Source organism: Ambystoma mexicanum, chromosome 7p (assembly GCF_040938575.1).
Source record: "Ambystoma mexicanum isolate Mex_15411 chromosome 7p, UKY_AmexF1_1, whole genome shotgun sequence".
NCBI classification, from domain to species: Eukaryota; Metazoa; Chordata; class Amphibia; order Caudata; family Ambystomatidae; genus Ambystoma; species Ambystoma mexicanum.
Genome location: NC_090939.1, coordinates 525,605,649 through 525,624,695, shown reverse-complemented (window position 1 = coordinate 525,624,695; position 19,047 = coordinate 525,605,649). Strand labels below are relative to the sequence as shown.

Sequence of the window (19,047 nt, the reverse complement as noted above, 5' to 3'; positions counted from 1 at the left end):
TTTGAGCTATTAGCTGGCACTTTAGCACCAACTATTACCCAAAACTACTGCATTAGAGTACAAATAGGGAGAAATGGCATATAAGAATGGCACAAAGCTTGTAGGCATTTGTCTGATATTTGCCAATTTATTGACTGCCCACGGCCATGTACATCACTATGCCCCCCCCCGCATGTCCTGCCCCTCCCCGCCCAAAGCATCCCCTCATGGGAATTTGTTGAGCTTCCTTTAATCATTCCTTACCAACAGAGTTTGCCTGCCATTTTTTTTCTCAAAGCAGTCTTCTGACAGTCATCGACTTAATTGTAGTGGTAAGTGCACAACTGGTGTAATAAAAATGCTTAAACAGGTCTTCCTTCAGCCACTTAATTTCTAAGCACTATTTTTGTCCTTCACTGAGGTCCTGTTGAAAATGAGCATTGAAAAATCCAATCATTTTGGTTTGTTTATAAGTACTAGACATTTACCAGGCACTGCTATAATATGGCTGGGTACTCGAACCATTTTGCAAGTTCTACCATCGATAGGCAGTTTATACCAGTATGTCAGTGTTTGTTAAGTGCCTTTCCCATGCCTACACAAAACCCCAAAATGTTGGCTTGTTTGATATTGGTTCTCCGATCAATGTCCAATGATGCCTTTTGTTTGATCTGTAGGTGAACCATAGTTAGTGCAGTTTGTTGTCTTTTGTATTACTACATGATATGTTCAGTTATATCTGCATCTAGTTTGGCTGTATCTGCATCATTGTAGTATTTTACTATTTCCGTGTTTTTTTTTTGTTCATCAACAGAAGCGTCAGCATTTTCCACATTTGCATAGGTTCATATAACAGTGCAGAGTACTTTTTTGTTTCATTTGTAACTCTCATGTATTAACAGCATTGACGACAATATTCTTCTAAACTTTTCATAAACATCCTCTCACGACAACTGCTCACACCTGCTCCGATTAGCCACTACACCCATCAATCATCTTGCTTTAAGCTATTCAAAACACCTCTCACTGTACAATTCCCCAACACACTCAGAACACCAATCACTTTCAACTATTCATACCACCACCCATCCCCTCACAAACTCCACACTCATCTACTCTCAGCAGCACTGATTCTCAGTCACTCAGAGTCAGCCAATCACTACACTATTCTCTGCCACCAATAAAAAAACACCATTTGTTCATGGTCACTCAAAGCCTTTTACAAAACCACTTACCCAAAGGAACTCACGAGTCACGACACCTCCTACTCACATGAAATCACTCGACACTAGTCACCTGCATCCACACCCATGCCATCTACTTACAGCAACGAACAACACCTCTCTCTCACTCATTCAACTCCACTCAATACACCAAACACTTCCAACATTGAAGATGGTTTGATGTGCAAGAAGGTTCATATTTAACATCAAAAACATCCGCATTACTTTACTGTCCGCCAGAAAAGAGAGCTGATAAAGAAAAACGATCATCATTATCCCTCTTTCAGACGAGTACCAAACCTATAATGTGTAGTTCTTGGCGGCATTCCACGTTCAGTTACACACATGACATTAAAAACTCTACCTCCTACTGCAAATGAGACATTCTCTAATTCAGAGAAACGTTACTCACACCAAATCTTTACTGGCCTTGTGTCATTCTGACTAAGCACTTTCACAACAAACTTATTTTTACAGTACTCTACATGGCATGGAAATCAACAACTTCACGCACAACTTCCTCAACGTAAAACCATCCCTTGAATCCTTAGGAACATGGCAAACATGTCTGGAATCTTGTCACTGCAGATAGATTCAATCTCTACATACGCCGACACCCCTGGCATTTCTACTGTTAATAGACATAGTTAAACCCATTAGCTAACCTCTCTTCAGACGCTAACACGTTTTTAATCAGCCAAAGTTTAAACTCTTTGCGATTACAGAAGCTTCTGTGGCAGGGGTTTCTCACATGAAGCCTACTAGATGTAGTTCCCCTTTAAGGGACAAATGAGTGGCAGGAATCCCAAACTGTCTTAAAGCACAGCTCAAAAATGTTCCCATATTGGGAAACCCCCGTCTTGTCCCTGGTAAATTGGAAAGTACCATTAGCATGGAGGGTCAATCAGTGCAGGAGTCAGAAAAGCATTTTACACATCAAACAGAAGACCCACTTGAATCCACGTATGATTGTGCTGAAGAAACCTCTCTTCTGAAGAAACATGTGTGAGAAACAAACCCAAGATGGCAGTGAGGCCATTTATTAGCTCAGTCTGCTGAGATGTGTGCAGTGGGGGTGGGACTAAGCACAATACAGGAAGAATGTGGAACAACCTGCTGAACTAATTATTTTACACAAGGGAAAAGGATGCACGTATGAACCCCATTAGACAGGTTGAGTCTCTAGTAGCAAGGTTAGGTCATTATTTAAGGAAGGGTGTCTGGCAGAAGGGTGTGAGAGTTTGGAGAGAGAGCAAGCACCATGCATGAGGCTGAAAGAGATGAAGAAGGAGAAGGTGAAACTGATGAGTGTTGCAGCAGGATGGAGGGAGTAGGATAGAGCGAAAGAGCAGAAGTTGTAAAGGAGGAGGGACAACTGGATTGAAGTCATCAGAAATGAGATGGGGAGGCTAAGAGGAGGTTGGAGAAAGGGAACTAAGGAGAAGAGGGCCTGGAAGAATATGGTGAAACCAGGAAGGAAAAGGACGAGAAAAAGGTGATTAAGCAGTAGGTGCATAAGAAGGAGGAGAAGGAACCAGAGACGAAGGAGAAATGAGGGATGGAGGAAAGACTAAGAGGAGTAGGAGTAGAAGCCTTGAACCCTCTATGAGTAGAATAGAGAGTGGAAAACGGCACCAACTAAGCCTGAGAGATGAGATGGGATGAGAGAAAGGGGCACAATCATGAGCCGAAGAGTCGAGGGTTGGAAGAGGAGATTGGAACAGAAAACAAAACTAAGGTACTAGTGACACCCTTAGGTAACAGATTGTTCCAACTCGACAAGAAGGCAGAGGGAGGATGTGTGGTGTGAATGAGAGACGGGTTCCCCAGCCAAGAAAAATGCCAGAATCGATGGTCTTCCCGTTGGTGAAGCCTATTAGGCCTATTCTGGCATTACTCCCAGCCTCCTACCTTTTCCTTCCATGGGTTCCTACCTTTTCCTGCCCAGGCTAAAGGGCTTCACAGAGACTCTAGAGAAAGAGAATTTGACAACGAGGATGAGATGAAACTGACAGCATCCCACTGAACTAAAGATCAAGAAATAACTGCAGGCACTTAAAGCTCTAGACTATAGATGCCTTAATCAAACCCAGGTGGGGACCCTGTAGTGAGTGACTTTGTTTTATCAAGAGAAATTGTAATTGCCCAGAGACGTTTTTACTACCATGGAATCCCAGAGAAACCATCCTGTGTTGTGTTGTTTTCTTTTTTTGTTGTTGTCCAAAGTCATATATCCATCAACAACAAGCTAACATATTGTTAAACACAGATTATTCTTGCTCTAGCCCACATCAGTTCTGTTCGTCTTTATGACGTATGGCTGGCGTTACAATAAGATGGTGCCAAAGAGGCTGTTTTTTTCCAACTATAATTGCTGCGTGATCTTGTTGAAACCATATATTTGGTTCACTTGCGTTCATTGGGTGGAAAGGGAAGCAATCTGCATTGGAGGTGGAAGGGTACTTTGAAGTACAGCCTTGTCATCATAGAAACCATAACATAAAACATAACAGATACTTCTTGTGTACCTTGAGAAGTGGAAGGGAAAAATAGTACTGGGAGACAGAGACACTCAGGCCAGTGTATCCATATGATCTTTTCCATTGAATATTTTAGGAGCTCTTGCCTAGAGTAGGGCCAAAAGAATAGCAATCTGCACTGGGATATAGAAGGTGTCTTCAGAGGAGAGCCTTGTAATCATGGTCCAGCCATGTATTGTGAGGTCTTGTTTTCACATGATGGGAAGACAAGTAATCAGAACACAGAGGTGACAGGATTCAGTACGGTGAAGTCTTGTGATCTTTGGCGAATAGTGTATTCTTAGCTCTTGGGTTCCCGCCATGGGGAAGAAAGAAATCATCATCAGTCAGTAATGGGGTTTGACATGAAGCTGAGTAGGAACCGCATGAGGTAGATGCAACATGTGCAGTTCAACATATGCTTGTTAGGGCTATTCCCAGGGTTGGGCCAATCCGGGAAAAAATGCATTGCAAAACTTTGGGAATGAACACAGAATGGCTCGCCATCTGTGGTCCTCTGCTTCTAGTCCTCACATCTGTGAGTCCCCTCTTCTGGAGTCTTCAAGCCCCCCATGAGCCGGCATGTCAAGCATGGTCCAGGGCAAACGCTGTGGTAGTGTGGCAGAGAGGAAAAAAACGGAATTCCCACCAACAGGCCTGCAGTCAGATTGGGTCTAGAACCTGTACTTTCTCACCACATCCCTGATTCAGGATTGTGACACTATTCCACAATAGCTTGCTTCCTTGACTGGTCATCACGAACGTGCACATATGGGGATCTCGTCTGCAACTTGCAATCTCGATTCCTTAGCCTGTCTCTTCTCACACGCACTGATAATTCTCTGGCACTTGCTCATACCTCCACCTTACCCAGGCTCATCCTATTGGAGAACTGGATGGACATTCTTCTTATGTTATTCTCCCATCGCCTCTCCTCCACTATTCTCCTTAAGCTTCTCCTGATACCTCCTTAAAAAGCCCTTTCTTTTCATTTTCCTCTATCTCCTTCAAAATTCTCAGGATGTCTGCATCTAAGCTTCTAATTCTCCCCTGTGTCACCTCCAATAACATAATTTTGATGTTGCTCTCAAACCTCGCACTTCTCCCTCTCAAATCTCACTCAACCTCCTCATTATGGCTCTTTCCATCTCCTCTTGATATAGCTTTCTAACCTCCCTCCTCTGACTCAGATCTCTCTCAGTCTTCTCCTGGGGTCAGATTATGTAACGTTAGCACCAGGGAAAACAATTGGGCAAATGCACTTACCACCTGTGTTGCCACTTGGATAACATGAAAAAAAGAAAGGGTTCCCAACATTGGGAACTCCCGTCCCCTGCACACCATCTCTGGCCTAAAGTATGGGATTGCAATAGTAGTAAATATGAGTACATAAATGTTGATAGTAAGTGATAAATAGTCATCCAGCAAATATAATAAGAAACTCATTTAGACTTTAATTTCAATGTCATACAACTTGTATTTTAATTTTCAAACAATAAACAGCTGAACCCAATGCATTTCAAGAAACAATTCTCTTCTTCAGGGGTTTCGAATGTTTAAAGATTCTGAAAATAATCATAAAGAACCCATTATAGACAATGGGTCTCATTATAAGGTTGCTGGTCCGGTAACAATGATACTGGTAAGCTTGAAGTACCGTTGTTATCGGACTGGCAAACTACGAGGTTTGCTCACGGCTGGCTTTTTCGCCCGCCAGGTCTGACCCTGCAGGCAGAATGGCACCCGCGAGCAGACCATGTCGGATGCACAGGCACCATTCATGATCAATCACCTATTATCTTAATTATTTCATTAATATGTTGTAGGTAACACAATCTACTGCTTAGATAATACAGAATGGAGGTTTTGTCTGAATCCATATATTCTCCCTTTCCATGGCACCCATGGAAAATAAAATAAAACAAAGAAAATGCCCGCCATCGAACGGGGCGTAGTACCTTCTCCCTTTCCATGAAAGCCAGGGGAGGATAGCTCAGGAGCAACATGCTCACCTTGGAAGCAAGACAACATGGAGCAACACCGGTTTGATCCCCGGGTCCGCGCTTAGAAACCTCTGGGTTATAAATAACCTATCATATCATATCATATCGTATCATATCATATCATTACCACCCCTTTTAGCAGGGGTCATGTGTTTAGGGTTTTTATTTAAGTCAGTGTGGGACAATGTATTTACGAGTTCCAAGCGTTCAACTTTTCCACATTCAGTGTAACACATCTGATATCTCAATGTTAATGTATGCAGTGAAATCGGACATGCAGAGTGTGGCTTTAAGTTATGGGGAGCTGGAAAACAACCAGTTTTATTATTAATTAAAGTGTGTTTTACCACTACTGACTCATAAGATGTTATTTACTGTGCACACATGTTCTATTTGCTTTCATGTAACAGACAAGGTCTGAACTGCACCATACACACTGTATTTATTTGCATTTTTAAAGCGCTCACACAGACCACACAGCCCGGGGGCAATGAGGGGCTGTTACAGGAATATGTCTCTTAGTTATTTATAACCCGCTTAATACTCAAAGGTTTCTAAGCGCGGACCCGGGGATCGAACCTGTGTTGCTTCACGTTGTCTTGTTTGCAAGGCGAGCACGTTGCCACTGAGCTATCCTCCCGAGGAGGTGTGTTATTGTACTTTAATGAATGTATCTGGATTGCTTGAGATAAGTAATATTTTCTGTGTTATGTATTACCTTACAGCATGCCCTGGCATGGGCGAGAGCACCTGCAGCATGTCTGAATTTCAACTGTATGCTGATTTTGTTGCCCGTGTGTCGTAATTTGCTGTCCTTCCTGAGGGGGTCAAGTGTGGTAAGTCTTATAGAACTTATTTTCATGCAATGTGTGTATGCAAAAACACAGAACACGTGCAATCACTGTATAAACGGCAATGCTCGGCTGTTTGATGTACTTTAGGTTTTCCACTTTCTAGTGCACACTGGGTCTGATTCACAAGGAATTGCACTGGAGCCAATCGGGTGATACAGGTGACCTTCTCTGATTCCCACTTGCTTCTCTTGCTCTTTATATTAAATTACTACAGCTTTCATTTTGAGAAAATGTGGAGCTACACGGAGAATTTCAGGGATGCACATAAGCAAATCTTCATTACATTGCATGAAAGCATAACCCAGATGCTCCAGGCATCTCCATAGTGGCTCCACTTTAAGGCTTTGCAAAAGTAGCCTATGTAAAACAATGCGCATTTGAGAGACTTACAGGAACTCCCAAACTTCCCTGGGTGCAAATGTATGTGAATCTGGCTTGTCATGTTGAAATTCAATCAGTGTTAAAAACAGGGACTGCTTGAGTATTGGGCAAGGTGAGGCAATGCCATCCAATCATTCCAGCCATTACTAATCCAATGGCTTTATCCACATTGAGTACTTCCTCAGTCCTATCAGTGGCTTTCAAAGAACATAATAATGTCACTGTCTATGTTTGCTCTTGCACCAAACATTCCCCCAGAAACAGAGAGAGAAGGGAGAGACAAGGACAGAGAGCGAGTGTGTTTGTTGATGTGTTTTGTCAACCCAAGGAAGGACTAAATAAGGAGAGGAAGTATGCTAGTCGTATTCTGTGTGGCGTCTTGTGGTGCCTTACCTCTCAGTTCCCGTCAGCCTCCTTCACATGTGTCGCTATCGATCACTGGATCCCAAACTGTCCTTTGCGCTTTTTTGTCCTGCAACACAGAAAGAAAAAGCCACAGGTTGTGTTGTGGTGTACAAAGCACTACCCTGGCTGATTGTCACTCAAGAAGTGGTGAAGAGTGCTTAGGGGGCATGCATGTGGTCTAGAGGCGAGGCAAAAAGCCAGGTGTGTAAGACCTGAAAGTGGCAATAAATTCGAAATGTGTGAATTTGTTTGTGGTCATTTGAGTGTGCAAGTGTGTATGCGCACTTGGACATATGCGTTTATATGTGTTTGCATGTGCATGCATTTGTATTTATTAGTATTGTTGTGAAGTGCTTTGTAGGACGGATGTTCTCTTAGGAATTTCAGGAAAGCGGTGCTTGTAACAAGGTTTCCAAAGGGTGTATATGGTGACCATGCCAAGAAAGGACGTGACAGTTCATGAATGCTGGCAAGTTGGCATATATATGTGTGGATCTATGAGTAGGTTGTGTTAACTGCTAACCTTTTGAGGATTTGCAGGTTTAATGATGTGGGAGCAGCAATGAATTTTAGTAGAGATAGGTTGATTTTATTTTGGAGGGTCTGCAAGTTTAGAACTGCATAAGGACAGCAAAGACATTTAAGGCCTGATTCATGGAAGTGTTTTATAATGGCACAATCCCATAGGAAAACGTTCCATGCATTAGGCCCTTAGGATCAAGTTATCTTAATGGGGATGTTTAAGCCTCCTGAGTGATATATGTTAGCCTATAATTGTTACAGGGTTTGCAGGTTCTGTTCTGCTATCGACTTAAGAGTGTTAAATGTTTCTTAACTTACAATGTTGGGGAAGGAAGTTTAGACTTAATAGAAATGTTTAGGAAACGGGTGCTATGCTAAACATATTTAGGGGAAGTTGATCTGCTGATATCAGGTGTTAGTTAAATATGCCTAATATAAACATGTTGAATTGGATTTTGTGCTGCATTGATAGTACTGAATGTGAAGTTGTGTCATGGGGTGGTGCCGGATGTTTGGATGCGTAACTTATAGATATTGTTGTACCTAAAGGGTACTGGTTGTGTACCTAAGAGTACTGGATTTGGACGTGCTAAAATAATTATGTATCGAATTTTACCGAAAGAGTGGATGTGTGGCATATTTTCCCATAGTGATAGAGCAGAGTAAGTGGGCATGGAGAGTGGATGACGATTACATGTGGAAGTGGATCAAATGTGATGTGGCTACACATGGAGGTGGGTCAAATGTGATGTGACTACATGTGGAGGTAGATCCGCAGGCATCTGTGTATGCCAAGTATTCACAAATCACTATTGCTCTTTAAAAGGATGAGTGGGAGTGGTGTATGAGTATGTAGTGTATCTAGTTTTACCTGATGTGTAGTGCGATGAGTGGTTGGTTGTTTGGGAGGTGCTTTCAGTCTGGTGTATGTGGTTTAGAACATATGGGTTCCTCTTGTTCTAGGTTACTGCAGTGGTGTTAGAGCTGCCTCATCTCTATTTCACAGGTTCTTATATTCCTGTCATTGTGAGGCTTGGAATTCTGAGTACGAATGTGATTGGTGTGTGTTTCTCTCCCTCTCTCTCTGGTAAGGAAGGGAGAGGTGTGTTGTGAAGTGCTTTTCTGGGGGATGGATGCCAGCTAGTCTGGAATGCATGAGGTCAGAGAAAATGTTGCAAATGTTGATGAATGTGTGTGTAATGCTAGTGTACGGGTGTTCCAGCCAAGGCAGTTGGATACAAGTAGCCTGGGTGGTAGAAGCCAGAGGATTCCTCTCAAGTAGCTTAAGGACACTTGATGTAACTCCAGCAAAGGATCTCTTAAGTAACCTATCGGAAGTGTCCGTACTATCCTTACAACACATATTTATTGGACGTAGGTGTTTTGGCCAGAAGCACTTATAAAATCAATCAACAGTCTGCAAGGCAGTCCTGAATCAGTCTCTGTGGAATATAGAGGCAGAGAAGTCACAAATGGCCAGTGGATGATGGTGGGTAAATGTTTCAGAGAATGGGGACAGGAACGACACGTGATCAATAACTTGCCATAAACAGATCTGAATGTACAGCATGGTAGAGAGCAGATAGCTCCTCCTGAAGTAATGCAGGGATAGTCAGAGGAGGCTTCTTCCTGGTTTAGGAGGTAGAAATTTAGAGGGCACTAGAATCAGTGGATAGTGGCAGAGTTTTAACAAGAAAGGGAATGTAGATCCAATGACGTGGGGCAGATAGGGATAAGAAATGGAAGCAAGAAGGAGCATCATGATGACAGAGATATGTTAATGTTAAAGGTATTTGTACCACGCACCGTCACCACTGCAGTGGTCACCAGGTGCTCTGGCAGATCTGAAAAAGGAGAGTGTGAAAGGTGGCGTTAGTAGGGTGTAGTGGAAATAGGAGAGTGAGAGATGTGATGTTCTGTTGGCCGCTTCAGTTCGGTTTGCACCATTCGCTGAGTTTAGGTGCGGTTTACGTGTCTGTGCCAAATTCCCATGTGGTATTGTGCCTGGCTATATGTTGTTAGTATGTTGTTGCAATGTGGTGAAGCTCATGCGGATTGATGTGCAGAGAGGTTATTGTGTGAGTTTCTGTATGAGGGGTGCATGCCGAAAGTTGAGGATATTTGTTTGGGTTAGTCTTTTTTTAATTTTTATATTTTGTCGATTTCTTAACTCTTTGTCTTTGCATTTCTGTGCCCAACCTCTATGGTTATCCTGTGTGTTTTGTATTGTAATTTGTCCGCCTAGTTGGCAAGCATGCAGAGGAGTTTCTGCCCTCCTCTGTGTGACTCCAGTGGTTTGTGTATCAAACTGGTTTCCGCTAGTTCCCCTGCACTGCGGCTGGCATGTTTTGGTCAGAGGATGCTGGTCTCTCACTGGCCATCCAGTTGGGTGTCCCCACCTATCCAAGTTCCCTTTAGGATTGGGGGTATGTTGACATGGGTGGGCAGTGTGGAAGTGCACAATATCAGAGGGTGTCAATGGGAGAGTAGTGTGAGATAGTGTTGGCTAGATAGGGGAGGAGGGCAAGCCCATGCAAGCATTTAAAGACATGAAGTAGAAATGTAAGGAGACATTGGTTATCCATTTCATTAGGAGCCATCATGAAGGCTCTGGTTGAAGATTGGGGAAGTGTGGGACAGATTGTGGAGGGTATCAGTGGCAATGTTGAGGACCATGTGGAGGAGGAGGCCAAGATGGAGGCTCGATGAGTAGTCAAGGCAACAGAGCACCAATGTAAGAAAGTATGGTTTAGTGGAAATTTAAGCAAGAGAGGGAGATTTTCCTCATGTCACGAATGATAATCCATGCTGATTTAGCTGTCGAGGTGATAAAGTGGTGAAAGTAACATTCCATGTCCAAAATGACCAAAGGCTTGAGAGGGAGAGTAAATTGGGTGGACATAAGATGGATGGGGGAATGCGAGGGGGGCAATAGATGCATGAAGGTAGATTATGTTGATGTTGGAAAGTTCAGCAAAAGCCAACAAAGTGCCATCCAGTGGTGGATAGCAGATAAACAAGTAAATATGTGTCAGACAGGTCAGCAGTAAAATGAGAGAAGAAGACCATGTGTGTATTGCCTAGGAGGAGGTAGTATGGGAACCCAAAGGATGAGGGTGAGTTGACAGAGTGGGAATATGTAAACGGTGAACATTGGGAGTGCAAGGAGCCTTTAGGGCTGCCCCCTGGAAGAGAGATTGGCCCAGAGACATCTATGTTCCAAGAGATAGAGAATATCTGAGGAAAGAGGTAAAAAGCAATCCATTCAACAGAATTTCCCTAGATGCTAAAATCAGGGAGGGTAGGACAAGAGAAGAGTGGCCCACCATATCAAAGGTTGTCAAGAGGTCAAGTAGCATTTGGATGGAGGCTAGTTTGGACTAGTGAGCAAAGTATAGAAATGTAGAGATACAGACAAGAGCCTATTCAGTGGAGAGAGGACTCTCAAAAGCAAATTGAGATTGTGCCTGCGATTATTGTAGTCCACTTAGGAGAAGATCCTGTTAAAAATGAGTCGCTCAAGGGTTTTAGAGCACTGAGGGACAAGAAATAGGCATCAGTATTTGGCAGAATTGTGTGGTCAACTGTTGGCTTCTTTAGGATATTAGGACAGTTGTAACAATGAAGAAGCAGGCTGGAAAGACTCCAAATGAAAGAGAGAAAATGAAAACAGAGGAAAGATATTAGCGGGTGAGACTTTGCCTGCCTAAGGAGGGTCAAATGGGTCAACAGGGGCACAGGAGGGATTGGCAGACCTAAGAAAGGTAGGAAGTTCAAAAGAGGAATATGGGGAAATATGCATAAGGAGGAAGAGCTAGAGATAGGCAGAGGTGGGAAGAAAGGAGTATGTGAGGGATAAGAGAGTGGTGAGGGTGTACCAGATCTCTTTCGATTTTAGAAGCAAAGTAGGAGTCAAAGTTGTTAACAGGGAAAAAAGAAGAGATCATGCTAGGACGAGGAGGAGTCAGCATGCCTTGTAGTGTTGAGGAGAGTGTACATGGATGTGAGCATAAAGCGGAGATTAGCTTGGTGAAGTAGGATGGTTTCGAAGAGTCAAGGACCATGGTGAACGAGAGAAGGGCATTTTTACAGAGGAGGAAAAGTGAGGGGTCAGTCTTTACATTACTTAGGCAGTTACAATGCATTTCTGTTTTGATGAGTTATATCTGAATACAGTAATCCAGGGCTGTGGCCATAGGGTATGGGGATAGTGGAAGTTAAATGATGTCTGAGAGCCATTTTAAAGTCAAAGATGGCCTATTAAATAAAAGAGGCATGGGACGGAGCAAGAGAGAACAGTGAGAACTTAACTTTTGCAAGCTAGCGGACTAGAGAGTCAGAACTGAATATGCAATTGAAGATCGCAGAAATGGGAGGGGGATCCAGTGTGGTGGCAGCCGTTCAGAAGTGCAGGTTACAGTATTCAGAAACGGGAGGGGTTGATAATGAGGTTGGAAGTGGGGAGAGAGGAGGAGAAAAAGACAAGGACAAGATATGTGCTTTGGGAGTGACTGCATAGATTGTTAAGGTAAGGCATAGTGGCCAGGGGAGAGAGAGCTGAGTTGAATTGTGTGACTATCCGAGACTTTGGGGAGGTTGAAGTCACCCATGAGTACTATTGGTATTCTTGTAGGAGGGAGTTAAGGAGGACAAGATCAGAGAAGAAGGAGTTGAGAGGACTGGGAGTGCTAGATGAGGAGGTCAGTGATTGTGCCTGCCTGTACATCTGTCTGCATATATGTACCTGTGGTTTGCATATGTGTGTGTTTGGCAGTGCACTTTCATGTGTTAAGAGTAACTTGGCATATAACTGCAATAACTAGCACATAATGGCAATAGCTGGAATGTTATGTTAATACCTGACATATCATTCCACTGCCTGGCATTTCGATTAAATAACCTGATATATGCTAGGGCGTGCATGCCTAGAATGTCAATGTTTGGCACATGGGTGCCAGTCAAGGTCTGCCCTAGGTAGTTTTCGGGGGCAATTTATGCATAGGTTTGACAATGTATGTTTAACTGAACCTAGGTGAAACTGAATTGTGATATGCATTACAATTTTCTAAGGCTAATGAGCCACCTAACAAGCCATTGGGCCCCATCACAAGTTGGGCGGTATCCCGGCTGTAAATCTGCCTGGATACCGCCCAATGCTAATAGCGTAACCGCAACTTGGTCCGGGGCTATTAGCGCCAGATGCCGAGTTGTGGTAAGGCTGTAAGTCCCCATTTTGTTAAGCGTCCATAGGGGGCATGTTGGGTGCTATCAATGAGCATTTGCCCTCACTTTCGCTTCCTTTAACACACGCTTGTTCAACGACTTCTTACTGATCATAGTGTAAATTGCACTGCTGTCAACTAGCGTTTCCATCGTGACACCATCAATTAAGGTTCTGCGTTTCTTAATTTTAATCTCACAAATGGCGTCCACATCCTGTATTACATCCAGTCCCTCAAACACATCCCTGGTGGTGGCCCAACCAGTGATGAGGCCCATTGTTTCCTGTGTCAGTGTAGAAATTGGCACGCCGATGGGTGCTTAACTGGAACATGTTGCAAATGTGCATGTGAGGATGTACATATCAAGCGATAAATAATCTCAGCATATGGGGCCTTTCTTGAAACATGATATTGATATATGATCATAAAATGTCAAGGACATTTGAGACTGTGCATGGCTATGTGCGGCTCAAGTTGTTCAAATGATGCTTTGGCTAACATGTTATGGTTGCACACGTTCTTTTGAAGCAATGCCTGGGATTGTCGGGCTCTACAGGGACATGTGTGGCTGAACCTCAAAGCTACCCATTGATACAAGGCTGGGTTAATGGGATCAAGCTGAGTGTGTAAAATAAGAACACTTGGCTGATATTGTGGCAAATTTGCTGAATCTTCAGAAAACGACAAGCTCATTTTCTCGGGACACGTTTGTTTATGAAAAGTGAAAAGCTGGCATTTTTGCATAAAATAAATATATAATAATGCGCAATAAGCAGATGTTTGGGGATGCAAGTAGCACCTTTGCTGAAAACGGTTTTCGGATATTTGGTGATAGCGTGTATTATTAGAAAAGGGGAAGCAGACATTTGGTACACACCTATCTTATACGTTTAATATGAGGAGATGATAGAATCAAAAAGAGTGATTTCTTTTAAGGAAAGCCAAATGGCTATCTATGGACCAAATGAAGGCCAATATTTGCGAACCAAGTATTTAGTGACAAAAGTGTTTGTTTCACAATTTGGAGGCGTAACAAAAGGAGTGTATGTACTGAATATAGCAAGTTAATTTTCACCTGAAATGTATTGCATTTTCAAACGATTTCAAGCTATTGTTTGAGTGATGCATCCTGCTGCCCTTACTGTTCATTCATCGCTCCTGTGTTAGCATTTTATGATGTATATATCAATGGTCGAAGTGTGCAAAGAAAGGCAGTGAGAATATGTCCCTACCGGCCCACCACTCCTCGCCCACGCTCCACACACACCACACAGCCCCGCTGCCCCCATACAAACTCCATACCTGTGTCCTGCCTTTTCTCCACGCCACTCCACCCCCCACCAGTCTGTTTTACAATGGCGCTAAAAAGACTGAAAGAAACGAAGTGAAAGAAAATGCATCTTAAACGACCAATAAATTGCGTCATTGTCCCCCAGAGCATATAGCTTGATAGACCCTCCCCTTCTAATCATCAGCCACCGTTCACGCTTTAGAGACATTACAAAGACTAAAGCGCCCCCCCGCCCAACCACTGATGACCTGCACACACAACTGTGCCTGCAGCAATTTCACATATACCATGCTTAAATACAGAAGACAAACACTGATTAATGCGGGATCAGGACTATGCGGGGGGGGGGCTTGGGAATGCGCTGTATGCCACAAGCAGGCTACTGAAATAAACAACAGCAAGCCAGCGGCTACAAGATAGCTCAATGGAATGGAGGTTTGAATCTCCAATGAGTCTGCCATGCCTGCTATCCAGGAACAGTTCTCAGATGACAAAAAGTGAAGATGGCTGGTTTTAGTCAGTACACTTCAGTTTCCTCTCACTTCGACCTCTATTTTAGGTTTTATGAGATTATGTTGACATACCAAATGTCTCTTTTAATATGCCTGATGGTTTACAGAATGTATTTCCTCGGTCACATTGTCCTACCTTCACTTGTCTTTTTGTATCTGTGCTTCTAACACAAAAGAGTCTATCCCACATTCTCATACATTAGCAGAAATCAGCTGCAATTCGGGAACTGAAATTAGTTTAGATACATTCTACGGTGATCTGGAGCTGACATTTAATCGAGTCCGTTTCCAATATTCAAACATTTCACTGGATACCATGGAAAGTTAGGCTCCTGGTGGCACTGTGATCTGAATTTCTATTCTATGCATAGAATTCAAATGCCATGTGGAGCTGGTCGGAGATTCACAGCGTAAGCCCTCTGTGTCAACAGAAATGGGCTAATACTGTGGAAACGTAATCCACACTCACAGAAGTAAGTCCGGTGTGAATCAAAGTTTCTCAGAATAACTTCTTCTGTGAATCAAATGGCCCTTTCCTGTTGTCAGTCAAAGGTAAGTCAGACTTGCTCCTGGTAACATCTTTGAGAATCAGCTTCTTGGGGCTTGGTATAATTATATGTGCATCCGTCTCCAGATGATTTATCATGCAGGTAGGAAATTATAATAACTTCCAGCCACATGACGAGGTAAGTGAACATTATTGAGTTGGTTCACAACATAAGTGCTGCAGCCCCATTCTCCTTGAACAGCTTCCAACTGACCTCAGTTCTAACAATAACATTCTTTCAATCCCAGAGTTCTTAGAAGTCACAAGCTACTGTGTGTTCAATTCGAATACAGTGAGCCCCATGTATGCTGTGAGGCGTTCATCTTAAACTATGTAAACTATCAAAATAAATTATTTACACTGCATCTGCGGCTTGAAGGTTTATATACCTCGAGTTTCAAGTTCATTCAGATTTTCTTAGGGGAGCCTCTAGCATCTGGTCATACAGTACATAATTGGTATTTACGGAGGGGTACCTTGAGCCCCACTTTAGAATGGCTCAGGAGTGCGATACATGACCCAGGTCCTTTGTTTTGGGAGGTGACGGGGTGAGAGGCAGGAGAAGGAACAGTGTGATGTTGGATTTTGTGAGGCAGACTGGGCGGTGGGAGGAGTTGTGAGATTATGTGAGCTAAGTACCGATTGGTGGGTCTTGTGCACATCATCCTTTAGGATAGGGAAGCACCTGCGTGGGTCCGCCCACGCATTTGATAATTAAGAAGAAGAAGAAGAAGGTTCTAACTTTCTTCTCTAGATTTCATTTGGGCCCCCTCATCAAGTGATCCATGGGGTTGTTTTACTAATACTTCTCCTTATTTACTAATTTAATCCAGCTTCACTACCTCTTTTTCATCCATTTTCTGCGGCTAATTTTTCAATTACAAAGTTTGACTTGGACAAGCACAAACGTTATTTTGAAAGGGGTCCATAATTCAATGCAAGAGATGACAGGTCCTCAATCACTGTCTCCTTATACCCCCTCCATATCGTGCTCCCCCGTCTTCTAATGATCCAGTCACCAATTTTAGATGTGAAAATCTTCTTCCAGGTTCCTCTTCGCACCCAAACGAGATATGCACGCTACAGGTCTCCTCACCTCTCAGTGAAAGGCAAAGAAGACATGCTTTTCTCTATGGATTTCTACTCTATCCATTGTTTTCGAAACCTCGAGGGTTTTCCTTTCTCAAATCTAAGTTCTAGTCTTAATTAGAATTAGCACCCTGGGCGGGGGAGCCAGCCAATCAGGTGGCTAGTGGCTAGGAACGCGGGCTTGAACTGCTGGTACAAGCTCGCATTCCAAGCCGCCTGACGCCGGCTCTACCTGCCGCCATCGTCCCCCCACCCCCTCCACTTACCTTATTTTGGCTGCTGCTGCCCTTGGCGCCGCAGCTGCAACTTCCACTTAGCTTCCCACAGCCGCCATGAAAGGGAAGAGGGGCTCCATAGGGAGCCCCTCTTCCCTTTCATGGCGGCCATGTTGGTAAAGGATTTTACTTCCTACAACGGGACGCGTGCAGAGTCCCATTGTAGAAAGGAAAATCCTTTTTTTTAGCGCCCTAGGTTGCCGCTTTGTTAACCCAGGGTGCCAATACCGTTCCACGGGCAACACCAGGGGGAAACGGCCCTGGGCCCATGATAATGGGCCTCGCGGGCCGTGGTCCGTTACCCCCCAGTGTTGCCCATGGAATGGGCAGATAACGCCATATAATGAGAAATACCTAGCCTATCCCGGCCTTGATCTGGCTATAGCACCCTACGAGATGTAGTCGCTCAATTCGTGTATTTGGAGACATTAGATATTCATTGCATAATGATCACTTGACCTATTGTTTTGTCCGAGCAAAGCATTCTGTGCTCCACTAGTAAGCTGCTGTAAGACAGTCTTCCCTTTTCCTGCCATTTTGTTATTGATATTTTATCTACGCATGCGCATTGGGTATATATGACTGCAGTGTTCAAGTACTCTAGGCCAGTCACTGCCTCACGCTCCACAAACACCATTATCTAAACAGTATCTTAAAAGAATATTTAAGAGATCGTATACAGACAGGCAGGGTTCAGAAAAAGAATCAATACAGCCAAGCAGAGAATTAGTAGGTCAGAAAAAGGTGTGCAGTGCTCCATTTCTCGAGAATTGATTGCTGTATGTAAATGTAAAAATAGACAGTGTACTGATGACTTGCACCCTTCCTTAATCTATTCGCCATTTAACAAAAAACAATGTGTGGGTCGGGTATGTTTCACTTCACATTTTGTGGTATAAAGCTTCCTCTTCTATGTAGCTATATGCAACATTTACATAAGACATAGGAAAAAGGTTTCAGTGGCAGAGAGATTGCAGAGATGTGTTCGGGCTGGCAGCATCCCCGCCCCCTGCATGTACTGCATCACACCAGGGATTGCTTAAAGTTGTGAAGTGAGTTTAATTTAACCCTTTCGGAGACAAGAGCTTCCTCTGTGACTGGAATGCCATCTATTCATTCTGTTTCACCCATAGGTGCTCCACCGGACCTTTTCACCATCTGCACTGGCCTCTGTGGTTTAGTAATTCTTCCTTCCGGCTGCAGATGGGGAGGTGATGGGTAGTTGATTGGTTAATGAATTACCTTCAAAGAGCTTTGCTTGATGATTCACAAAAGGTGTGATCAATGCAGCCCTACACCTTCATGCTGCCCCCAGCTTCTGCACTTCGCTTGCACACCATAATATAGCACAACACAATTAGGATCTGTGTGATCTTGGGCAAGTTCCATATTTCGTTGTGGCCCATTCAGTTTCACGTACGAAGTGTACGATTTCAACATGGCACTTAAATTGTATTGGTATGCAGTTATTTCGTTTTGGGAAACTTAGTTCTTCGACAGGAAACACTGGGAACAATTTCAAAAACATTTTTGCAGTCTTTAATACATTTCCGAGTCTGTAAATGTTACAAATGTGGCTTGTGCAAATTTTGCAAAGAGGGCAGGATCTGCAGTATTTCTTACCGGTTACCAAGTGGTTAATACATATTTTTAAAACGTTTGGAGAAAAGTGCATAGAAAGTGCAGGCAGAATCATTTAAAATGTAGAGGAAGGTTTACTACGATGAGATCATAGAGACTAATTAATGTTGTATGCATGATAGTTTGTCTGATTTAAAAAAAAAGTTCAGTCCATACCATTACGGTACTTGATTACTATTAACCACTAGGTAAATGGTAAGAAATGCTGCTGACCCTGGCCTCTTTGTGTCTCTTCATGTCACACTTGATAAAGATCCTGGCCTCCTTGGGTTTCTTCATGTCAAATGTGATGAATGTCCTGGTCTCTTTGGGTCTCTTCATGTCACACTTGCTGAAGATCCTGGCCTCTTTGAACTTCTTCATGCGTCCTTGATGAAGATCGAGGCCTCTTTGGGCCTCTTCGTGTCATAGTTAATGTGATCCTGGCCTCTTTGGGTCTCTTCATGCACTCTTAATGAAGATCCTGGCATTTTTGGGTCTCTTCATGACACACTTGGCGAAGATCCTAGCCTCTTTAGGTTTCTTCATGTCACACTTGATGAAGGTCCTTCCGTCTTTGGGTCTCTTACTGTCACATCTGATGA

The 19,047-nt window shown here is 43.4% G+C and overlaps 1 protein-coding gene across 1 annotated transcript in view; it reads left to right on the top strand.

Annotated features, from left to right (window-relative positions):
• CYBB (cytochrome b-245 beta chain) overlaps positions 1-19,047 on the top strand; it is a 370,087-nt gene that overhangs the window by 74,531 nt on the left and 276,509 nt on the right. The window contains exon 3 of the mRNA XM_069636562.1: positions 6,450-6,560. Coding sequence (XP_069492663.1) covers positions 6,450-6,560 — 111 coding nt within the window. The remainder of the gene's footprint in view (positions 1-6,449; positions 6,561-19,047) is intronic.